This window comes from Dendrobates tinctorius, unplaced genomic scaffold, assembly GCF_039654945.1.
Source record: "Dendrobates tinctorius isolate UK_male_01 unplaced genomic scaffold, ASM3965494v1 ptg000008l, whole genome shotgun sequence".
Classification (NCBI taxonomy): Eukaryota; Metazoa; Chordata; class Amphibia; order Anura; family Dendrobatidae; genus Dendrobates; species Dendrobates tinctorius.
The window spans coordinates 71,207,551-71,233,368 of NW_027361676.1; the positions used below are offsets into that span (position 1 = coordinate 71,207,551).

General features: G+C 46.5%; 1 protein-coding gene across 8 annotated transcripts in view; it reads right to left on the reverse strand.

The window, feature by feature from the left end:
• CENPU (centromere protein U) overlaps positions 1 to 25,818 on the reverse strand; it is a 181,507-nt gene that overhangs the window by 111,474 nt on the left and 44,215 nt on the right. For all 8 annotated transcript variants that reach the window (XM_073578483.1, XM_073578428.1, XM_073578449.1 and 5 more), the window contains 2 exons: positions 22,745 to 22,871; positions 8,431 to 8,515 (listed from right to left, as the gene is read on the reverse strand). In XM_073578483.1, coding sequence (XP_073434584.1) covers positions 8,431 to 8,515; positions 22,745 to 22,871 — 212 coding nt within the window. The remainder of the gene's footprint in view (positions 1 to 8,430; positions 8,516 to 22,744; positions 22,872 to 25,818) is intronic.

The window sequence follows — 25,818 nt, forward strand, 5'->3', positions numbered from 1 at the left end:
ATTGACGAATTTTGGCGGCCAGTGGTTCCATCGCCAGCGCAAATAAAAGAGGGGAGAGTGGACACCCCTGCCTCGTCTCTCTGTGAAGTTCTACCGTGTGATAGCATTCCATTCACTCTTATCCGAGCCAGTGGTTGCGTATATAATAACCGGACTCAAGAAATAAATTGTGGGCCGAATCCCAAATGAAGCAGGACCTGCCATAAATAGCTCCATTCCACACTGTCAAATGCATTATGGGCATCCAACGATGCAACCACCCTCTAGCCATAGTTATCAGCTTGCAGCTGCATATTCAAGAAAAGCCTTCTCAGGTTGACAGCCGTAGACCTGTCAGGCATGAATCCAGACTGGTCTGGGTGTACTAATTTAGAAACAACACCTGGCAGCCTAAACGCCAACACCTTGGCCAGGAGTTTAACATCCGTTGTGAGCAGTGAAATTGGTCTATATGATTCTTGAATCTGAGGATCCTTATCTTCCTTTGGGATGACAACTATTATAGCTTCTCTCAGACAACGGCAAGATCCCCTTACTTCTGGCCTCTTCCAACACCACTTTAAGTTTTGGTATCAACACCTCTTCCATCCCTTTAAAAATATCGACTGGAAGCCCATCCATCCCCGATGCTTTCCCTTTCGTCATTGACCCCAGGGCCCTTCTCAACTCCTCCTCAGTGATGGGAGCCTCCAGACATTCTCTGTCCTCATTCTCCAAACTGGGAAGTTCAGTCCCCTATAAAAAAAAAAGCCACAGTGTCCTCAACCGACGCTCCAGCCCGAGAGGAGTACAAATCTGTGTAAAATTCAATGAAAACATTCAAAATGTCCGCACTTTCCGACACTCTAGTGCCATCCCCCGAAAACAGAGAATGCACATGTGAGGTACCCCTCTGGGTCGAAGCCACCAGCGACAACATGTGTCCCACACTCTCACCATCTTGATAAAAAGCCAGCTGCTGGAATTCCCTTCTCCTTTCGGCTCGGTTTAGGAAGATTTCATCTACATTCTTTTGTGCAACCTTCATTCTATTTCTAGCTTCCACCGTGTTGAGAGTCACCATTTCGTCCTCAGTTTCCTTTAACCCCTCTATCGCTTCCATCTCCAGCTGCTTAGTCTTTGTCTTACATCTACTAATATCCCTAAATAATAACCCTCTCAGATACGCCTTCATAGCATCCCAGACAATAGACATCTCAGCACTACCCTCATTAAAGGTAAAATACTCCACCACCTCCCGTTGTATTCCCTCTAGATCCAAGCTATTCAACCAGTTAGGGTGAATTTTCCACTCTCCCCTGCGCCCAACGAGTGTCTCCGCCGACCGCAACTCCACCTCAACTGGGCAGTGATCCGAGACTGCCCTAGGCAGGTACCTCACCTCCTTCACCATTGAATCCATCATCTCATTTCCCAAAGCCATGTCTATTCTAGACAGTGTGCTATGTGCCGGTGAATAACATGAGAACCCCCTTTCCCCAATATATCTCACCCTCCACAAATCAACTAACCAAATCTCCTGTATATATGTACCAAATGGGGTGACATGACCCTGTGTCCTATTTTGAGTGTTCTTGCTTTTGTCCCAGAAGTCATCATATATGTTATTGAGATCCCCAATAATCAAGAGAGGCATACCTCCCTTACGACCAGTCAGTTCCATCACTTCTCTGATTTTCCTGCTTGAATATGGGGGCGGGATATACATGGCGACAACACACAAAAGCACCCCAAACATCTTACATAACACCACCACGTATTGTCCATCCGCATCAACATGCACTTCCATTTCCTCATATCTTGTCCCCATGGGAACTAAGACCGACACCCCCCTTGAGTACGTAGAGAAGGTGAAGTGATAAGCCTTCTGTATCTAATTCCTTTTCAACATATCCACTCTCTCTCGCACCAAGTGCGTCTCAAGTAAACATATCAAAGAAGCCCTCTGGTCTCGAACATACTGCAGGACAGCGACCCTCTTCGTCCTATCAGCCAGACCTCTTACATTCCAGCTCAGAACTTTAATCTGAACCCCCATAACAACACTTAACTATATAGTACATCAACCCCTCCCTTCCATACAAGCAGTGTTCCGGACCCTCCCACCTTTCCCCTCCCAAAACTATAGTATCTTCCTCTCATTGAGAGCGGGGCTCCTCTGCCCAATACACACAATCTCTTTGTTCGACTTTCTCCTCCCACCACCATCGAAACCACAACTCTGTACATTAGTGCAAAACCACTAAAACATTCCACATTAAAGAGAAATTACATTGCGTCGCCGCAGCACTCCATGTCAGAGCACCACCTCCTCCCAAACTATATATAACATCAAAATGAGCCTGTAAATACAGAATAAACATTCCAAAATCTGCGAACAATGCCAAAAGGGAGCATGTAGCAAGAAGACTCATCTCTCCCATTCTAGGCATGAAAAACAACTCACACCCGAATTAGCACAGGTGCTCAGTCCCCTTTAGCTTGTAACTTTTTAGCATTAATATCCATCCACTGGGTCGCGTCCTCTGGTGAAAGAAAACACTGAACTTTTTCACAGGCTACCACTCGCAACCGCGCCGGGAACAGAATGGAGTACTGCACCCCCAGTTCTCTCAAACGTCTCTTGACTCCAAGTAAACTTCAATCTCTGCTTTTGGACCGTAGCTGAATAATCCGGATAAATGGCAATCTTCTGTCCGTCGACAGTTAGATCCTCCACTTCTCTGGCCCTCCTGAGAATAATGTCTCTGTCCCTGTAGTTCAGTATTTTAGCAAGCATAGTTCAGGAGTTAGCACCCGGGGCAGGAGGACCCAGTGAGCCCTTTCCACGGCAAAGACTTTCGTCGGCATCTCAACTCCAATCTTCTCCCTCAGCCAACATTCAATAAACTCAGTGGGATTTCTCCCTTCTGTTTTTTCTGGCAGACCCACAATACGGAGGTTATTCCTTCTAGGCCAGTTCTCCAGGTCCTCATTTTTTGCAGTCAGTTCTGACAGTGCCTGAGCAAACTTTTTCTCCGCTTTTTGCAGCTTTACAACATGGTCTTCTGCAGTGCTCAGCCTCTCCTCTACTGCACCCATGCACTTATCCACCTTCTGCAGAGCTTTATTTATGTGAGCTATTTCACCTTTCACCTCCTACAGGGTCTGCTTACATGAAGAGACCAAATTGAAAACATCCCTCAGGGTCGGCTCCCCTCCTGATCTCTCTTCATTCTGAGTCTCTGATACCACAGCCATAACGCCTTCCCTTGCCCCCATCTGTACCTCAGTCTCATCTTCCAAAGACACATCCTCCTCCTCTTTATCTGCTCCATCTCCTCCTGGTGTTTCTGCCTCCTCCACCGCTTCCACCCTTGCAAACTGCTGGAGCTTTGCAGCGGCCACCATGCGCTTCTGACATGCGGCGTTAGATTTTGCAGCGTCCTCCCTGGCCGTGGCGCCATCTTGGATTGCTCCTGCCTCTCCTCCACCCGCATCTCGCTGTCTTCTCCTGGTCATTTCTCCCTCTGCGGACCACCCGACTTGCACTCCTTTGGTCCTGGGACCTCCAGACAGCAGTCAGCACTTGATTTAGGGCAGGTAGTAAAGCCTGCACAGGATTAATCGTACAATGGCAGCGGGAGCTCTCTCCTGAGCGTCCTCTCACATGGCCAGCTAGGACACGCCCCGATCTTGATTCATCTTAATGAATAAGCAGAGTCTGATTCCAGCATGCCTCCTCATCAAGACCAGCGTGAAAAACTTTGGTCTTGATAAATCGGTGCCTAGCCAAATTTTAGGTTGGAGTCAATTTTATTATTTTTTTTCCCCCAAGAGTCTTAACATTTATATTTTTTTGTCGACTTAAAGGCAACAGGCACATATTGGTAGTCTAATGTCTATGATGAGCTCCTCTCGACTCTTCTGCAAATGAAGATGTCAGCTGTAGAGAATGATCCAACTCATTGGATTCCCAACAGCCAATTCTTTTGTTTTCCTGAAGATGAGCCGTCACCAGAGAAGTCTGCCAGCGGCACTTTAGAACATAGGGGCAATGTGTTTTGAAGATTCGGAAAAGATAAGTGTCGGCTGATTATTTGACTGACAGGTATCTAATGTGTATGGGGGAGCTACAGCCATATAAGAACTTGTTTTTCTCAGGATGGGTTATAGTTTTGAGTGACACTGTCACTTATTTTACCAGGTAATGTACTGAAAAGCAGGACAAGCGTTAAAGTGAGATGATTTGGTAAAGCAATGCCAATATTTGGGAGGTTTTGTTTTTATAGTGTTATAAAACATAATTTTACATTATAAATTATATTTTTCAATAAAAATTAAGAACTTTAACAAATTTTAATTTTGCATTGCAATTGTCTGATACCGAAAACTTTTCTACATTTGTAGAAGGGCTCTTTTCTTAATTTATTTTTTTTTAAGGCAAACTGTGTTTTTCATTATTTTGGAGCACATAAAATTTTATGTTCCATTTCTATTGGGAGAACGCAAGGCCAAAAATTGTAATCCTGCCATTTCAATTTTATTTTTTACAATGTTTACCGTATGGCTTAAACAATTTCATATGTTGATAGATCATAATTGTGCAGATGTGGCCAGGGCTGTGGAGTCGGAGTCCATTTTGGTGGAGTCGGAGTCATGGAAATTGAGGAGTTGGAATCGGAGGTTTGGCTAACCGACTCCACAGCCTTGGATGTGGCAATCCCAAAGTATTTTTTTTATTTTCAGAATGTTTGGAAAGGGGGTGTTTTAAACTTTATTTTTTTTTTTTAAATACTGTATTTTTCTGATAACATTTTGATAAATTTATGTGCATCTTATAGTCTGTAGTCAGTAAAGTCAGCAATGACAAACCACCCTGACTGCTTCCCTAAATGATATGGTAGAGCATTCATAAGCGCTGTGCTCCTATAGTCGACATAACGGAGCGGCTGCATAGTTCTGTCTTTCTGAATAAAGAAGGACTCCCACCAAATTTTTTATCCTCTCAATGTATTGCAGCCATCATTTTATATAGCACTGTATAATTACAATTGCTAATTTTGCCTTCCTGCCCAGAAAATTCTTGCCGTTTCTACACAGGACAGAGAAAAGAGAAGTCTCTTGTCCCTGCATCTATCATTTCTCTCTTCAACTCCTGACTCAGCTGTTCACAGACTTTTGCAGTGACTTACGATTCATGCAGGGAAAACTGACCTGTTTCTACATAGAGCTTAGAAGGATTCAGCTAGTCAGTGTGAATAATATGGGGGATATAATTTCATGCCAATTGACTATCATATCTAGTCTAAGATTATAGACCTTCTTCAAAATGTGAAGCTGAGACAGTACACCTGGCTCAGCTGGTGGTCCACTTCAAAACCTCCAAGTGAAAAAGCTCACACCCCCCGGCAGCCTAGCTGGTAGAAAGTCTTTTTTGACAGAACAAACCCCTGATGGGAGCCCAAGCTGCTTAACTTCTTCAAAAAACCCACCCAGATTTACGGTAGCCAAAATTTCGTAATGAGTTATGGAGTTATTCTACGTCCTAGTCGGATGATTACATTTTTGAGATCTCGGAAACGGGACAAAAGCCCGCCGGGGTCTTGACCTGGTATAGCACCCCGAGTTGGAGAGATACATAGAACAGCTACTAGAAAGACAGGTAGCAAAGCACTGTTTAGTAGAAGTTATACTTTGAGACCAAAGTGTACAGCTGGCTAAATTATAGAAATGTTAGTCAGTCTTACCTGTATGCCTTGTAGTTGCTCTCTTTATGTGGAGAAATAGACTTATTTAATCATTTTAATGATTTCTTCCAGGCTCCGGGGTGTGTGGTATCTGGAAGAAATCCCTGCCTCTGCTCTACATTATACCATCACCACAGACTTGTGACGCCAGTTGTGGTGCTTGAATCCCGCACCAGTATTCCGTGCATGCTCCCTGTACTCGCTCGACAATCTGTACCTCTTTCTTCTCTCTATGGTCAGTGTATTCAGCCAGCACCCAAGAATGCAAATACAATGACCACAGATAGAAAGAAGAGGTACAGATTGTCAAACGAGTGAAGGGCGTCTACGCAGGATTTCAGAGAGACAACTGCAAATCACAGGTCGTGTGATGTGCATGGGAGGGGGAGTGATAGTATAATTAAGAGTGGAGGCAGGGATTTCTTCCAGGCACCGCACGATTCAGAGCCTGGATGAAATCATTAACATAATGAAATAAAAGTCTATTTCTCCACATCTAGACAGCAACTAAGAGGCAAACGGGTAAGACTAGATTAACATTTCAGTTACCTGTATGCCCATAGTAATAGCTAAAAAGTGTCCCGGGGGCGACAGATTCCCTTTAAGATTCAGAAATGAAAGACATTACACAAATAAGACACCAGGCACATAGCTGATTCCACAATAAATGTACTCATAAAGAACACAAGATAACCAAAGTAAACTGTATTGGGACCTTATGTCATGTCACTGTGGGGACAGTCTACAATACCCTTTTTTTGGCATAACCCTCCTAAAACGAGCACAACTGTAGACCACAAAGGTTCGAGACTTTATTCCCTCCACATCTTTACATCACCAGGGTAGTTTTAACCCCTTCACCCCACCTAGCCTGTTTTCATCTTCATGACCAGGCCAAATTATAAAATTCTGGCCAGAGTCACTTTATGTGGTTACAACTCTGGAACGCTTCAAAAGATCCCACTGACTCAGACGGGTTTTTTGTGTCATATTGTACTTCATGCTAGCGATAAAATTTGTTCAATATGACTTTCAATTATTTGTAAAAAAATAAAAATAAGAAAAAAATGGAAAATCGGAGAAAATGTTGAAAATTTTGCAGTTTTCAAATTGTATTTTTTATTCCCTTAAACCAGAGAGTTATGTCACACAAAATAGGTAATAGGTAACATTCCCCACATATCTGCTTTACTTTACATCAGCCCAATTTTTGCAACATAATTTTTTTTATTAGGAAGTTATAAGGGTTAAAATTTGATCAGCAATTTCCCGCTTTTCCAACAAAATTTACAAAATTATTTTTTTAACAACTACTTAACATTTGAAGTGACTTTAGGGGGCCTATATGACAGGAAAAAACCAAAGCAACACCATTCTAAAAACTGCACGCCTCAAATTCTTCATAAACACATGACTGGCTCCAGAACAATAATTGATTAAAGAACATAAATAAAATGTGCCTGAACACTAACAGGCATGTAGTTGCTAACAGAGGCAACTACCTGCCTGTTTTACTTGGTGCCAACATTGATCACCTCTGCCAGAGATTCAGCAGCTCCCTATCAACAAAACAGCAGTTTCTCTTCCTGCTGACAGGGCGGGACTACTGGCATCATGCTGATTGACAGTTGACTTCTCCCAATTAGACAGCAGGAAGCCGTCTGTCAATTAGCATGACACTTGACGTCCCGCCCTGTCCACAGGAACAGAAACTGCTGCTCTGTTGATGTGACATCAGCAGAAGTCTGTTACCGCTCTGTGATGACGGAGAACGGTGCCGGGCACATCAGGCATGTACAGTGTGTCCCAATTGTTGTTGATTCTTCACCAAAAATTTACATTTGGTATCTTTATGTTTGAAGCATATGTGGGAAAAGGTTGAAAAGTTCCAAGGGGCCGAATACTTTTGCAAGGCACTGTAGTTGGCAACTACCTGCCTGTTAATACTAAGACACATTTTTTTTTAAAGTCACAGATATCCCATTTAAAGGGAACCAGTCACCAGGTTTGGCTGAGAGACTGCCACCACCTTTCAGGGCTGATATACAGCGTTCTATAATGATGTATATCTGCCCCCAACCCGACCTGTAAGACCAAAAAAACCTGTTTTTATTACTCAGTTGCAGGGCGGTTCTGTCCAAGGGGTGTCACAGGTACTGGTCCAGCACTTCCTTTCTTGTGATGACATCATCTTTCTTGCGTCGTTTGGATGAGGTGTCCCTAAGTCATCCACACAGTCTCCCTGGCATTGTACTCCTGCTCAGGCGTACTTCTCTTCTCTGGCTAGGGCAGAGCAAAGTACTGCAGCGCGTAGGTGCCAGGAAAGGTGAAAGAGGCCCCGGCGCCTGCGCACTGCAGTACTTTACTCAGCCCTAGTAAGGGCAGAGAAGTACGCCTGAGCAGTAGCGGGATGCCGGAGAGTCTGTGTGGATTACGCAAGGACGTGTCATCTACACAAAGCAAAAAGAAGGACGACATCACAAGAAAATGTGAAGCGCCGGACCAAGACCAGAGACATCCCTTGGACAGAATGATATATATCAGCCCTTAAAGGTGGTGGCCATATCTCATATTGGTCAAACCTGGTGACAGGTTCACTTTAACATGTGAGTTGGATAGTCGTTAGTAACGAAAAACAAATGCTGATGGAAAAAACAAAAAAAACACTGAAGAATTAAAACATTATGATAGTTTAACATACGTCCTTTGGTTTGGCAGTGTCAGGTTTTTGGGCACTGGGCTCCATGCTGGCTGCAGTGTTCTGTTTTGAATTCTTTGGTCTCATACTAAAAGATAAAAGGTGTGAACACTGTAAATTCCATACACATCAATACAAAAGGAACCTCAAGGCCTTGCTTGTATGAATAAATAATAAATAAGCTAAAGCTGACCATGCACTATAAATAGCTGTTGGCCGGAGAGATTTGTAGCATCAGTTATATGTCCATGCATGGATGTCGCTGCTTGAAAGTACACCGACTTGGGGGACCAGGATGCGCTACAAGCAGAAAAGTTAAGTCTCATTTTCTAACATTTTTAACCCCTTAAATGTGTGATGAATAATGCTGACTGCAAGTACTCAAAACCTAGTTTTGTGAAAACGCTTTGGTCACTTATTCAGTTCACAAAAAAAAGTCTAATGTAAAAGCAGCCGTCAAGTCAGAGTCTGGTGTGAACACTGGCGGAAGCCTGGCCAGAGTCTCATGTAAACAAAGGAGGAAGACTGGCCAGAGTCTACAGTAAACACTGGTGGCAGTCAGGTCAAAGTCTGCTGTAAATATAGGGATTTGTGTGTACTCACCGTAAAATCCTTTTCTCCGAGCCATTCATTGGGGGACACAGAGACAGTGGGTGTTATGCTGCTGCCACTAGGAGGACACTAAGCAAATCAGAAAAAAAGTTAACTCCTCCCCTGCAGTATACACCCCGCAGCTGGATGAGATATCTCCAGTTCAGTTAAAAAAGCAGTAGGAGCTTAAACCGTCAACAATAAGGAACTATGTCAAAACCTAAGAATGCTACAAATGAGTCAGTAGGCTAAACAGGGCGGGTGCTGTGTCCCCCAATGAATGGCTCAGAGAAAAGGATTTTACGGTGAGTACACAAAAATCCCTATTTCTCCTACGCCTCATTGGGGGAAACAGAGACAGTGGGACGTCCTAAAGCAGTCCCTGGGTGGGGAGCATACATCTGCTAATACCCCATGTACCTCTGAGTTAAGACTGAGGTACTGCCAATTGCAGGATGCGTCTGCCGAGAGCTGCATCTACAGAGGGTGAGAATGAATTTGGTAATGTTTTGAAAAGGTATGCAGACTGGACCAAGTCGCAGCCTTGCAGACCTGGTCTGCCGTGGCCTGGTGCCGAATGGCCCACGAGGCGCCCACTGACCGGGTAGAGTGCGCCTTAATCCCCGCAGGGACAGGCGGGTTCCTGACACGGTAGGATTCCTGAATCTCAGAGCGAATCCACCTGGCTAGCGTTGCTTTGGACGCGGCTAGGCCTTTCCTATGCCCCTAAGGAAGTATGAACAGGGCATCTGACCTGCGGAAGGGAGCCGTTCGCGAGATGTACCGTCTCAGCGCCCTAACCGCATCCAGGGTGTGGAGGGCCTTCTCAATGCGATGGACTGGTGCCAGACAAAAGGAAGGCAAAACAATTTCCTCGTTGAGATGAAAAGAGGAAACGACCTTGGGCATGTTCGGAGAACCACCTTGTCCTGATGAAAATTCAGGAACGGAGAACGGCAGGACAGAGCTGCCAATTCTGAAACTCGTCTGACTGACTTAATGGCTACTAGAAAGACCACTTTCCAAGAGAGAATGGTCAAAGACACGTCCTGCAGAGGTTCAAAAGGCTCCTCTTGTAAGACCCCGAGAACCAGGTTAAGGTCCCATGGTTCTAATGGATTCCTATAAGGAGGCGCTACATGGGAGACTCCTTGAATAAACGTCTTGACCTGAGGTTAGGTGGCAATTCTTTGTTGGAAAAACACTGACAAGGCCGAAATTTGGCCCTTGAGCGAGCTAAGCGCGAGGCCTGATCTCAGTCCGGATTGAAGAAACTCCAATATGCTCGGAATGGAGAATACCAGAGGGGAACGACTATGATCCTTGCACCATGAAAAGAATATTTTCCAGGTGCGGTGATAGATATGTCTGGATACGGGCTTCCTAGCACTAATCGTGGTGGAGATGACGTCAGGAGAGAATCCAGCCAGTGCTAAAATCCAGGATTCAACAGCCATGCTGTCAAAGACAGGGCCCTGGAGTTCTGGTGGTAAATCGAGCCCTGAGAAAGCAGATCCGACCGATCTGGAAGCCGCCAGGGAACGTCGGCGACTAGCTGTATTAGTTCCGCATACCATGCTCGGCGCAGCCAATCTGGCGAGACTAGGATCACAGGCACTCCCTCTGCTCTGATCTTCTTGACGACCCTCGGAAGTAAGGGAAGAGGGGGAAAAATGTACGGAAGCCAGAATCGGTGCCATGGCAGCACAAGGGCGTCTGCTCCGATGGCGCATGGATCGCGCGATCGGGCAATGAACCGAGACACCTTGTTGTTTAGCCTGGAGGCCATGAGGTCCACATCCGGAGTCCCCCAACGAAGACAGATCTGGTGAAAGACCTCTGGATGAAGAGACCACTCTCCTGAGGCAATGCCTTGGCGACTGAGAAAATCTGCCGCCCAATTTTCCACGCCGGGGTTTGTGAATTGCTGAGATGGAGTAGTGGTTGGTCTCGGCCCAATGGAGGATGTGACTCACTTCGTGCATGGTCATCTTGCTCCGGGTACCTCCCTGGCGGTTGATATACGCTACAGCCGTGGCGTTGTCTGATTGGATCCTGATGTGGTGACCTGCGAGGAGATGGTGAAAACTCCGTAGAGCCAATCTGATCGCTCGAATCTCTAGGATGTTGATGGGGAGACGTGATTCTTGGGTTGACTAACGACCCTGTGCCGTGTGGTGACGAAAGACCGCACCCTAGCCGAGAAGACTTGCGTCGGTGGTTACTATCAACCATCTTACTGGGAGAAAAGACCTTCCTTGATTAATAATAATAATCTTTATTTTTATATGATTCAAGGAGGACTTCAGAGTCCACCACTTGAGGGCTTGCCTGACCCGCAGGGACAGAAGGATCAGACGGTCCAGGGAGAACGGGTTCTTGTAACAAGCTGACAGCAACTGGTGTTGTAAGGGACGAAGATGGAACTGTGCAAACGGAACTGCTACTATGGCAGCCACCATTTTTCCAAGAACTCTCATGCTGAAATGAATGGAGTGAGAAGCTGGACAGGAAGAGTTCGCACTGCCTGTTGTAAAGCTTGTGTCTTTTCTGGAGAGATAATGACCAACCCGCGGGAAGTGTCCAAGATCATTCCTAAAAAGGAGATTTGCTGAGCCGGTTTTGGGGTAGACTTTGCAAAGTTTATCTTTCACCCCAAGCGTGAAAGTGTATTTAATGTTATCTCCACAGATTCTTCGCAGGCTGAAAGGGACGGACCCTTGATGAGCAGGTCGTCGAGATACGGTAACACTACTACTCCTCGAGAGTGGAGAATGGCCATGACAGCCGCCATGACCTTGGTAAAGACCCTGGGGGCAGTGGAGAGTCCGAAGGGCAATGCCACGAACTGGAAGTGTTCCTCGTGAATTGCAAAGCGAAGGAACTGTTGGTGAGACAGGCAGATCGGGATGTGAAGGTAAGCGTCCTTGATGTCGACGGATGCTAAGAACTCTCCTTTCTCCATGGAAGCGACCACTGACCGGAGAGATTCCATTCGGAACCGCCGCCGAACCGTGACGAACTGATTTAACAGTTTGAGATCCAGAATGGGACGTATCGAGCCGTTTTTCTTTGGAACCACAAAAAGGTTTGAATAGAATCCTCTGAACCTCTTGTGATGAGGAACCGGAATGATGACGCCGTCCCTTAAGAGAGCTTGAACAGCCCGAAGGAAGGCTCTTGTCTTTCCCTTGGGCGGAGAGGAAAGGAAAAAACAAGTTGGAGGGGGGGGGGAAACTATCTTGTATCCGGAGGACACCAGCTCCCTGACCCACTTGTCGTTGACGACCGCGAGCCAGGTGTGGCTGAAGGAAAGTAGATAGCCGCCTACTTTTTCGGCGTCCGCCGGATACCGCAACAAGTCATTGGGTAGATCTCTGAGACTTGGCTCCTTTAGAACCAGAAACTCTAGGTCTGGGTTTCCAAGGATGGTTAGGTCTGTATGAGACCTGGGAGCCTCTGTCCCCTCGCGAAGATGGACCTGATCCGGAAGAGAAGGTACAGGAAGACCAACCGGAGTTGTTGTGAAAGGAACAAAAGCGCGCCGGCTGTTGGTTGCGAAACTGCCGAGTAGCTTTTTGTTGAGGGAGGAATTTACTCTACCCCCCGTTAACATCCCAAATGAGTTGATCTAGTTTCTCTCCAAAAAGGCGACATGTTTGAAACGGGAGAGAAGTCAAGGATCTTTTAGATGTGGCATCCGCCCGCCAGTCACGGAGCCATAGGGCTCTTCTAATGGAGACCGCATTAGCGGCAGTTTGAGCAGTGCAGTTGGCGGCGTCAGAAGTGTCCACTACGAAGTCTGCTGCGTGAATTATCTGCCTGGCGACCGCGTTTGCTTCCGGGGGAAGATTGGTGTCCTGGAAGGAGGTATTCAAGACCTCTGCCCAAGCGGCCATTGCTTTCGTGACCCAAATTGCTGCGAAAGATGGAAAAAGCGCTGCTCCTGAAGCTTCAAAAACTGAACGGGCGAGGTAGTCAATCTGACGATCGGAGGGGTTATCGAGGACCCCTCGGACACAGACAGAAGTGTCTTTGAAGCCAGGCGCGATACAGGCGGGTCCACCGGTGGAGACTGTAACCAATCTTTCATTAGGTCTGGGTCAAAGGGGTATTTAGCCTGAGTAGACTTGTGCCCTGTGAACCGCTTATGCAGACGATCTCTATGTTGCTGAACCACTTCCTTAAAGTCCGGATGGCTGGTGAATAACCTACGCACGCGTTTGGTTTTCTTAAGAGAAATAGGATGTGTTGGCGCGGGAACATTATCCCCATCCAACTTCAGGATCTTGTTAACTGATTCTAAGAAAATCAAGTGACTCTTGATCAGATGGGGGATTCTGAGGGGCAGACGTGTCAGAATCAAAATCAGAGTCGTGCTCGCTGAGAACTCCAGGAGAGGGAGAGCGAGAGATAGGAGCCGCAGATGCAGAGGTGCGAACAGGGCTAGAGGAAGCGTCACGGGTCCGCTTTCTAGAGCCCCGACCATCCCTTGAATGAGATCGGCCCCTGCTGGCGGACGGTTCCCTTTCAACGCCAGAGCTTTCCTCGGGGGGGGTAAGGACGTCTTCTGGTTTAAAGAGCACTCCCGAAGGGAGAATGTAGCCTGGGTCAGAGACTCTACCGATCGTGACAGGGACGCAGCCCACTCAGGGGTACTAGACGCAGGAGACCCGTCGGCAGCGGCGGCAGGGGGGCGATTGAGCGCAGGTCTGGGCACAGGCCGGGTCGCAGTCTGTGCACTAGGTAAGCCAGCCTTGCAAGAGGTGCACACGGTAAAAAACGCAGTGTGCTTTTTAGCAACCCGCTTCGCTTCCTTAGATTGAGACATAGCGCTCCTGAAAGGGTTAACGGCAGAGTCTGCTGCAGCTGCAGGGAATGTGCCAGGAAGGGGTTAAGCTTTAATCTGGGGTAGATGCAGCTTACCTGGTCTGATCTTGTGTCCCCCGGGAGGAATGGCTGTGGCCCTGCGGTGACACCCGGTATCCGGCTGCTCGCCTCACAGCTTGTGTGCAGCTGAGGTAACAAGGATATGGCCCCCGAGATTAGGATCGTGCGTCTCGTGCAGGCTGAGAGGCGCAAAAGCAAGGGGGGCGGCACTATTCAAATTGCGGCCTAGTAGGCCGTAAAGCCGGGGCCTGAATTTTGAGCCTACCCGAGGTAGGCGGGCCGGGGCGGCGCCATTTAAATTGTGGCCTAGCAGGCCAGAAAGCCAGGGACTACATTTTTCGCGCTGGGGGGGCGCGACGGTGAGGGCCGCGATGGGCTGAGAACTCCAGGGTGCACCGCCGCTGACTACATCAGCGCTACTCCCGGGGACCAGGACCCGACCCCATGCCTCCACTCCAGCGTTCAGCGCTGTCCGGTCCTCTATGCAGGCTCTAATCCTCCAGGATGAAGCAGAGCTGGAGGAGTTCTTAAAGGGGCCAAGCTTAATCGACCCTCCCTATGATAGGGGGATGGAGAGCTATGGGGCTGATTCAGGGCCTACGTAAGCGCTGTCCCAGTCTTCTCTGTTACGTGCGCCTGCCCCGGACGGGAACTTCCATCAGGCATCATCGCCAAAGGTAGAGGAATCAGCCCCAAAAACGTTGCAGGAAAGGTACGTGAAGGGTTACTCCACGTGCTTGCCTGTTGTTGGTTCGGGGGGAGAGCGGGCCGTAGAAAGGAACCGTCGCCCCCTTCACTCCGTTAATTAAAAAAAATTTACAGAAAAATTCAACAAAATAAAATAAAAACGGTGGGGTCTGAAACCAAACCCAAGTGCCTCCTACAGACACTAAGCAAGAACTGGAGATCTCTCATCCAGCTGCGGGGTGTATACTGCAGGGGAGGAGTTAACTTTTTTCTGATTTGCTTAGTGTCCTCCTAGTGGCAGCACCATAACACCCACTGTCTCTGTGTCCCCTAATGAGGCGTAGGAGAAATTTTCTTTATAAGTAATAATGTTGAGATGATTTTGATTACTACATTTCGGAATCAAAAGGAGAATCTTTTTTCCTTGTTCGGCCTGGGGCTCTGCGTTGCTCATCTATACAGCTTGTCTTTGATGAACACACTGGTCAAGTATACAGCAGCTTGCAAAAGTATTCACCCCCTTCCCTCTCCCCCCCCGTGGCATTTTTTGTGTTTTGCTACCTTAAAATCTGGAATTCCACTTGTTTTTCTGAGGGTTTACATCAGTTCATGTAGAGAACTTGTCAACAACTATGAACATTTTTTTTTTTTTATTGAGAAGCAAACAACAAATAGGACAAAATAACTGTAAACTTCAGCGTGCATAACTATTCACTCCCGTAAACTCAGTACTTTGTAGAGCCTCCTATTGCGGCAATTACAGCTGCAAGTCACTTTGGATAAGTCTCGATGAGCTTTACACATCTTTCCACTGGGATTTTTGTCCATTCCTCATGACAAATCTGCTCCAGTTCCTTCAAGTTAGACGAGTTTCCTCTGGTAAACAGTCTTCAAGTCTGACCACGGATTTTCAGTTGGATTAAGGTCTGAACTTTGACTGTTCCACTCCAAAACATTCACACACTTCCCCTTAAACCACTTGAGTGTTGCCTTAGGCCTCTTTCACACTTCCGTTTTTTACAATCAGTCAAAATCCGCCAGGTTTTGAAAAAAACGGATCCGCTATTTTTTTTGGCGGATCCGTTTTTTCCCCCCATTGACTTCCATTATTGGCAGATTGCCGTCCGTTGAATCCGTTTTTGTGAGGATCCGCCATAATCTTGCTGTCCGTTAACATCCTCAAAGATTTCCAAACGGAGCTTGCAACGTTTTTTTGCCCGGCGGATCCTCCAGACACTGATTTAACCCGAAATTCTGTCTGGGTGCCGGACAAAAAAAAATTCTCTCTCTCTCTTACATTTTGTTTGTGTAAGTAAAGGCTTTTTTCCACCCAGTCTTCCATAAAGGCCACCCTCTATGAAGTGTATGGTTTATTGTGGTATTGTGGTCGTATGGACAGATACACCAGTCTCTGCTTGGGAATTCTGCAGCTCCTTCAAGGTTACCTTTTAGTCTCCATGATGTCTCTGATAGCCCTCCTTGCTCAGGCTGAGAGTTTTGGTGTCGGCCCTCTCTTGGCAGGTTTGTTGTAGTACAGTGCTGTGCAAATTAATTGGGACAAAGCATTTTTTTAAGTAAAATTGTATGTTGGTTACCAGTCAGTGATTCAAACCAGTTTTAACTGCTTTGAACAGGTGTGAGTGCCTGTTCAAAGCAGTTAAAACTGGTTTGAATCACTGACTGGTAACCAACTTAAGATTTTACTTAAAAAAAAAAAAATGCTTTGTCCCAATTAATTTGCACAGCACTATACCATGTTCTTTCCATTTGATGATAATGAATTTGATGGTGCTGCGGGAGATCATAAGAGATTGGCATTTTTGGTTGCTTTCCGTTTCTCGGAACCTTCATTGGTGGACACACGAACCATGGGTGTATGCTGCTGCCACTAGGAGGCTGACACTATGCACATAAAAGTTAGCTCCTCCTCTGCAGTATACACCCCACCGACTGGCACTAGGTTAGTTAGTGAGAAATCAGTAGGAGAAACAACAAGATTGAGAGAAACAAAACAGACAACTCAAACTGTAACAATATAACTAAAAACAGCTGACAAACATGGGAGGGTGCTGCGTCCCCAAATGAAGGCTCTGAGAAACAGATTTTACGTTAAGCAACAAAAAATACAGTTTTCGCTATCGCTTCGTTGGGGGACACAGGAATCATGGGACGTCCCAAAGTAGTCCCTGGGGAGGGAACATCAGAAACTCCGTTCAGGTAGAAGAACTCAACACTGCCGCCTGCAAGATTCTTCTACCTAGGCTGGCGTCCACAGAAGTGTAGGTATGGACCCTATAAAATTTGGGCAACTTGTGAATCGAAGACCAGGTTGCCGCTTTGCAAAGTTGCAGGGCGTATGCCCTATGGTGTACAGCCCAGGAGGCTCCCACTGCCAGGGTAGAGTGAGCCTTAATCCCAGGGAGAGGCACTCTGTTCTTGACCTGGTAAACCTCCAAAATTACAGTTCTGATCCAGCGAGCAATTGTGGTCTTGGAGGCCAGCAGGCCTCTTTGTGCACCTTCTGGAATGACAAAAAGTGTCTGTTTTCCTAAAGGGGGCGGTTCTAGCCAGATAGACCCGCACTGCCCTGACCAGGTCTAACCTGCTCAGTGAACGCCCTGAGGAGGAGTCGGAGCAGGACAAAAGGAAGGGATGACAATATCCTCATTTAAGAGAAAGGTGGACACCACTTTGTGAAGGACGGAAGGTAGACGCCACAAAACCACCTTACCCTGGTGAAGAACCAAGAAAGGAAGGGACAGGAAAGAGCCACCAATTCCGAGATGTGCCTAATGGAGGGGATGGCCAGAAGAAAAGCCTCCCTCCAAGACAGAAAGGACAAGAGACGTCTCGGAGAGGTACAAAGGGAGGTTCAAAGGGAGAACTCGTGAGGGCCTCCAGGACTAGATTGAGGTCCCAGGGGTCCACGGGTGTCTGGTATGAGGGAGCCGCATGCGCTACCCTTTGAAGAAAAGATACATTTTCCTGGAAAAGAATAGAAAGTGCTGACACCTGGCCCTTTAGCGAACTAAGAGCAAGCCCAGGAACAAACAAACGATATTTACTCGCACTATGATTCAGACATATGAATGCATTACTGATCAATTTTAAATACCTGTGATGGTGTAGAGGAAATTTTTCTAGACTAGGTGTGGTATATATCCTCCGATACAAGTTCAATTAGATGAGCTAAAATGAGGGGACAGAGTTAGGGAGTATGTAGTAATTTTGCAATCATAAAAAACAAGAAAACAAGTGTATAAAAAGTATGATTAATAATTTAAATATTTAAAAAGTGTCATGTGCAATAAATAATGGCAGTGGTTTCAGTACCTTTAAACTTGTGCAAATAGGCAAAATGAATAAATAATGATGGCACTGAATTTTGTGCACATAGAACCCTAAGAAGGCTAATAGTACTTGATGGTGCTAGGGGTATCTGGTGTGGACCAAGGGCCAAAAAGACTACTAGCGCCGTGCAGATATATTTAAGGCTGCCCCATAAAAGTGCTGGAAGTACTCACGGTGCTGCACTGTAGGACAGACAACGTCAGATACCTGCATTCTGAATAGTGCTTTTTAATCCAACCAGTAGGTTATAGTGTACTTAGCGTGAGGTCCGTCTTGTATCTCTCCGGAGTAGCGGTGAGTCCTGGAGCGTTGTCACGGCCGGTGACAAGCTCACTGGATCAGATGCTGAAGCGCGGGTAGCCGCGGTGAACGCTGGCAGGGCCTGCGTACTGACAGGACCTGCGTGACGTATTCGGGTCACGTGACTAGCAGAGTCACGTGGTGCCCAGCAGATAGCTACAGCATGCAAGGGATCGTTTGACTCGGGAAGAGAGCTGATTTGAGCAATCCAGAGAGAGAACAGATCTGTTCCACTGAGATAGGATGGCATGCTGAAGTGGTCTTGAATGGAATTGCGCAAAAGAAATTGCTTCCGACGCTGCCACCATCCTTCCCAGGACTGTCCTGGCTGAGTGGAATGATGGAAGCCGAGGGCCCTGTAGAGAGCGAACTCCCTGCTGGAGGATTGATCTCTCCTCTTTGGGTAGAAAAATCCTTGTCTGGCGGGTGTTGAACAGCATGTCTAGAAAAATGAGGCGCTGAGTTGGAACAAGGCAAGACTTTGCCCTGTTGACTAGCCATTTGAAACGGGACAGAGAGTGTCGAGAACGATGGCCAGACTTTCCTGGGTATGAGAAAAAGTCAGAGCCTTGATAAGGATGTCGCCGAGGTACGGGATGAGCAGTAGGCTTCTGCTCCGCAGAACGGCCATTAACGCTGCCATGATTTTTGTGAAAACCCTGGGAGCGGTTTGAAAGCTCGAACGGCAGGGCTACAAACTGAAAATGGTCCTGCTGAACCGCAAAGCGCAGGAATCTCTGATGCCCTGAGAAGACAGGGACATGGAGCTAGGCATCCTGGATGTCTATGGAACACAGGAACTCCTGCGCCTCCAAGGAAGCAATTACTGAACAAAGGGACTCAGTAACTTTACATCCAGGATGGGTTGAACCACGCCGGTCTTTTTCGGCATCACAAATCGGGAGGCATATACCATGTACTTCCCTGAATGAGAAATCTGGTCCAAGAGGTCGGCCAATTCCTCAGGTCAAGCTCCAGCAAGAGTGCCCTGACGAAGTTGTTTAGCCCATGCAGCTATGTACTTTGACACCCAAGTACAATGTAGAAGTGGCCGCTTCAAAGGCTGACTTTTCCACAGGTGGAGAGGCTGTCCAGTTAGCAGTGAGCTCAGGGAAGAAGGGATATAGGATGCCGAGGCGCTTCTCTCTTCGGAAGCGTCTGGCCGGGTTCTCCCTTTCCCTGGCAAGTACCTCCTCAAATTCTCTATGTGGGCAAAGGCCTTGGGAACTGGTTTTGACCGTCTAAACGAAACCGCCTGTTCTGCGGGATTCGTAGAGGTATCCTTAATGCTAAAGGTCTGGTTGACCGTCACAATGAGGTTCTGGGCCATGTCTCTCATATTAGAGGCTTGGTCAGAATCCAGGTCCGAGTCATCCTCTGTCTCGCCTGACTCGGGAGAGAAGGATCGGGAAGAGGCAGACCGCTGGGAGAGATGGAGCAGGAAGAGGATCTAGAACAACGCTCCTGCCTGGATTTCTTACGGCCTATGTTGGTAGGCACAGCCGGTGAGCCCTGCGACCCACTAGAAATGGCGGTAGCCGGAAAGGGCAACCTGTCAAGAACAGACACCAGGGTCTGCGACACCTTGGTGAGGTCCGCCACGGACTGTGACAGAGAGGAAGCCCACACTGGGATAGGGGAACTGCTCTCTCGTGGGGCAGAAGGGGGCTCTTGGGTGGTTGGGCACAGGGGGAGTTGCTGCAGTCCTGACAGAAGGGAGAGGACTGACCTGAAGGGAGCTTGCATTTACACGAAGAGCATACAAAGTGTTTGATAAGAGCAGAGGAAAAAGAGGAAGCAGGAGGACGGGAACGTTCTTTAGGATTAGGCATGGTGAACAGACCCACTAACTAATGCCAGAAGGATAGGGGACAGGAGAAAATGCAGAGGAGACTCAGTCTGCAGAGCAGAGCTACTCACAGTAAGATGGTAAGATGTAGTTGTCCTGTAGTCTGCTTCCAGGCAGTAGAGGACTGCAGAGTGATGATAGGCAGAGAAGATGCAAGTCCTGCAGGGAAAAGTCACATCCGGACCCACAAGCCAGAAAATGGCGACCACAAGGATGAAAGGGACCAGCAGAGTGAAAGCGCATGCTGCAGAAGGCGAACGCTAAAGAAAAAAGCCTGCTATCTGAGGCCGGAAGAAGGGACAGAGCTAACGGACGGGTCCAGGAGGAGAAAGATGGAAGCGGAGAAAAGCCCGCCCGAAGTGCTGAGAAAGAGGGTGTTGCAAAGGCCGAGACTAGTCCCAAAAGAGGCCAGGTCCTAGATTAAAGCCGGTGACCGACGGAACGGGGGGGAAAGGCACGCACGGAGGCCCTAAAAGCGCAGCAAAAGCTAGCCCAGTGCCCCAATCCATAGGGAAACAAAAGGCAACACCACATATTGATCTCAAAAAGCCCTACAATACACAAAAACCCTAGGTAAAGTGAGGGTTTCGTGGGAGAAAATACTCATCTTTCTTCTGTCCTCATACCTTGTTCTTTGCATTTTCTTCTTTAATTGAATCATTACGTGGAACTTCTCCTCATTGCCTCTGGAAGGAAACTGGGGAAGAGAGGGAAAAGAGATGTACCTCTCCATCCAGGAAATGTCAGACGTCCACGCCTCCTAAAACTAACAGGTTCTGGTGGGCGAGTGGGTAGGAGACAGGGGCCAGGACCAAATCTGGATCACCTAAAGATTCTTCCGTGTTAGGGGTTGGGGTCCTGCCGACAAGACACATGAGGATACGGGGTGGCAGTACACGCCGTACTCAGTCTATGTGGGAACACAGTTGTGACTGTTCACACTGTATCCCTCCAGAGGTAGGGGAGAAGATCCATCTGAAAAAGAGCTGTTACTGGAAAACGCCGAAAACCGAGGTAGATATGGGTTTAGTGAAAGACACGTGTTCATCTCCTACTGACACTAAGCTAAAACTGATTAACCTGTGCCAGTCGGTCGGGTATATACTGCAGAGGAGGAGCTAACTTTTTTGTGCATAGTGTCAGCCTCCGAGCAGTAGCAGCATATACCCATGGTTCCTGTGTCCCTCAGTGAAGAGATAGAGAAATTTTATTTTTATAACCCAACCCTGACTTGTACTTCTCAACATTTGTTTGGAGATCTTCTTGGTCTTCATGGTGTTTTTTGGGTAGCGGTCCCACTTGCTTAATGGTGTTGCCTTTCAGAAAAGATATGTATATACCTGACAGCCATGCGATACTTAGCTTGCACACAAGTGGACTTCCTTTCACTAAGCATATAACTTATGAAGGTAATTGCTTGCACAAAAATTTTTTAGGGGCTTTATCTAAATAAGGTTGATTGCACATGCCAATTTATATTTATTTGATCCCCAAAATTTAAATTTATGCCTATATTTTCTCACCTCAACAACTTACAATATTTAGTGCTGATGCATCACACGCAAATCAGATTGCAAAAATATTTAAACACAGGTTGTAATGTAACAAAATAAGTAAAAAGCCAATGGGGGTGAATACTTTCACAAGTCACTGTATATGCCTACTGAGAACAGCATTGCACGGGCTCATAGACATTCTGTACACTGTTAAACCCCTGCTGTCCAGGAAAGGTAGAAAATGCAGGTCTCAAGGACCGGTTTCAGACAAACGTTAATTGTAGAAATCATTCCAAAAAAATGGATTTATCCATATTGTGATACATGTATCAGTTTCTTACATCCAGACGGCATCTGTTTTATACATGCATATTTTAAAATATATAAATTGTCCAAATCAAGCTATGTCAACAATTGAAATGGATTGATAAAAAGCAGATGTCATCTGTACAGTATCCATTTTTTAATACATCCATTGAGTTTAATGGACGAGTCTGATCCATTAGACTAGTTCATCCTACAATTTGTACACATGTTCCATTGATCCGTGTGTACAAATACTCATGTGAATTACACCATTGACTTGCATACGTCGGTGTGCTGTCCGTATGCTACCAGTTTTGCATATGGACAGCACATGGATGAATGAGCCCAAAGCAGCAGATGCCCCTTTGTTTTAGGGATTGGTGGTGATCTCATTACCCTTGACAAATTATTATGTGACTTTATAAATCAGTAACTTTCTTTCCAGGTGAAGATTGTACCAATTATGGTGATTGAAAATCAGTTCACAGTAGTTGTTGCACATGTCTTAATATATCACTTATAATTATCTTTTGCAGTTGTCCAATATGTTCATAAAAATTTTGTCTGTCCACAATTGGTAATTTTCTTTTAGAAATATACATGACCCGTCCAGCAGACTCCTGGTAGTATTTTAGACATTTCAGCAGTTCAAGTCTAACGACGACAGCTTAAGAAACCAGAGAACACATTTGTGTGGTGTTGCTCATAGTACAAGGTTATTAGACATGCAATAAAACTGTGATCAACAGGGTGAAACAATGATTTGAACACATACAGAAATGTACCTTTACTAATATCTTTGTTATTTGCATCAAATGTTCTATAAACCTATTACAGGGAACATTACCTTTTCTCCTGGACCACAGATGCTATAGGAAACATCAGCTTTGCTGCGATTTGAGCAGGATTTTCATTAGTCTGCAGGATGTTATCAACATCATCATCATCGACTGCAGTGCTGTGTAAAGGAGGATCTACAAAAACAATAAGTGTACATTGCCATTTAATGATATATGCATATGCCATCAAGTTATATTGCTGAGAAAAAAGCAGATACTAATCTTGTGGTGATACCAGATGTATAAGGCTATGTGCCCACGTAGCGATTTATAAGCGTTTTTGCCGCGATTTTCGGCGCGAAAACCCTTAAAAATCGTGTACAGAACGCACCCCATGCATTCCTATGGCATTCCGCACATGCTGTGCTAATGCTGCGCTTTTTTCCGCGGCGGAGTCACATCGCGGAAAAAATCGCAGCATGCTCATTCTTTTGTGCGGAATCGCAAAGAATTGCCGCGATTACGCACCCATAGGAATGCATGAGAATCGCTTACTTCCCGCATGTGGCTATGCCCACCATGCGGGAAGTTAAGCGTCTCATGTGCGGTTGGTACCCACGGTGTGGAGGAGAGGAGACTGTCCTCCATGCCCTGGGTACCATACCCCTGTAAGAAAAGAATAAAAAATAAAAAATCGGGGTATATTTACCTTCCGATGTCCCGCGCTGCATTCCCGGCCTAAGCGTTCCCAGTAATGCCTTGCGGCAAGGCCCTGTAATGACGTAGTCTCGCGTGACTCTAGCGGTCTCGCGAGATCGCTATAGCAACGCGAGACTACGTCATCACAGGTCTCGCAAGGCATTACTGGGAACGCAGAGGCCCGGGAATGCAGCGCGGGACGCCGGAAGGTAAATATACCCCGATTTTTTTAATTTTTTTTAGCATTTTAACATTTCTTTTACTATTGATGCCGCATAGGCGGCCTCAATAGTAAAAACCTGGTCACAATTGTCAAACACTATGTTTGACGAGTGTGACCAACCTGTCAATCACTTTCCAAGCGATGCTTCAAATCGCTTGGAAAGTGCTTGAATATCGCACGCGAAAATCGCGGCAAAATCGCGGCGAAATCGCGCAGGAAAAAAACGCGCGATTTCTGGGAAGGAGTCCGGTTTTTAGTGAGCGTTGTAAAATGCTACGTGGGTCCACAGCCTAAATGGTTCCTGCTTTGCTCAAGCCAAGGCAGAAGTGCAGTTCTCATCATAAGAGAATAGACCCTATGTACCATCTTCCAGGCACCTATGGCATGTGGATGATTTTCCTTGGGGAAGCCAAAGCTAGTCAGGTCTGATCCGAAACGGCAATGTGAATTTTATATTTCACAACTGGAGTGTAATTATAGCATTAGATATTGGACATTCAGATTAAAAGCTTGCAACGTATTGCTGTATTACACCTACAGGGTTTCTCCGAAAAGAAGCCCTAGCATGATTTTACACATTTTTTGAATATGCTTGAAATATCAACCCTAATTAAAAATAAGCCCTAATGGGGCGTGGCCTGACAGGCAATGGTGCTGGCTGCATAACTTCTGAGCTCCCATGTGAGCTGCTCTAAATCGGCTCAAATAGATTCATTCCTTCTTCTCTCCTGGCTGGGGTTGTTAGTTTTACCTGCGTGCCTCCCAGGAACAAGATGACCAGAGGGAAAGCTGCTAAGCGTCCTTCTCCAGCCAAACTTACAGACTTCTTCCCCAGAGACGGCAGCATGGTGAAGGGGAAGATGGCCCCTGCCTCCACTTCTTCCCGCTCGTCCAGAAGAGCCTCAGTGGTGAACTCTGACTCGGCGCCGGACCAGTCAGACATCCCGCTGACAAAGAAAACAATGCAGAGCCTGCTGGTCTCACTGAGAGCTTCTTTACAGGAGGATCTGAGAGGTATGCTGGCGGGGATCCGGGAGGACATAACGGCTATAGGGGACAGAACGGATCATTTAGAATCTAAAATGGCGGAGCTCACCAAGTCTCATAACGACCTTATAGACGCCCATTCTACTTTAGAAGATCACGCTAGTGGCCTTCAAGCTAAAGTTACAGATTTGGAGGATCGGTCACGCCGTAATAATCTAAGGATTCGTGGAATCCCCGAGTCGGTACCAGATAGGGAGTTGTCAGAGTTTTTACAAGGTCTGTTATCTGAGGTGCTCCCTGAGACTGAATCGGCCAGTCTCATGGTGGATCGGGTCTACAGAGTGCCTAAGCCTAGATCGCTCGGAGCTGACATCCCACGTGATACCCACTAAAGAAGCCTTCTTGCGAGCTCTGAGGAGACAGCCGGTTTTATCCCCAAGATATGCAGCCTTGTTGGTATTCCCGGATCTATCTGCAGGGACACTTGCAAAAAGAAAGGAATATGCTCCTCTCACTAAAGCTCTCAGAGATGCTGGAATAAAATACCGCTGGGGCTTCCCAGTCAGTCTCTCAGTTTCACACAACGGTGCCCTCCATCTTTGCCGGTCTCCTGCCCATCTAGCAAAACTGATGGAATCCTGGAACATTCTCCCACATTGTGAGGCTGCATGTCGCCCTCAAGATAATTCCCAGTCGGAAAAGATCTCAGAGGAATGGATCCAAACCTGAAGTTGAGAGCCAGCTCACTGTTGCTCAAGATCCTGGTCTATTTTTTTTTTTTCTTTCTTCACCAGGTGCCCCCAAGTGGCTCAGTTTCATTTTTAGCCACCAGCTACCCCCTTTGTGGTGGTGGTGATACAGCTTCTTGTTAAAGCTGTTTATTTGACTGCATGTTTTCTTCATGTTATTTTTGCTAGCTTCTGCTTCTTTCCTTCTAGTTATCATGCTTTTTTCCTCACCCACTCCTTCTCCATCTTCCATTTCCCTCCCCCCCTTCCTTCCTACAGGTAACAAATATTCTGCATGATCTGAAATGGGGTTAAAGTTCTTATCGTTGAACAATAAAGGGTTAAATTCCCCGGCTAAGCGTAACATGTTATGGAATGAGGTTCACAAGTCAAAGTGTGATATTCTATGTGTACAGGAAACTCATCTGGTTGCAGCTGACAATTTCAGGCTCAACAATCGGTTGTTCCATCATAATTTTCATGCTAACTTTAGTAAAAAGCGGGC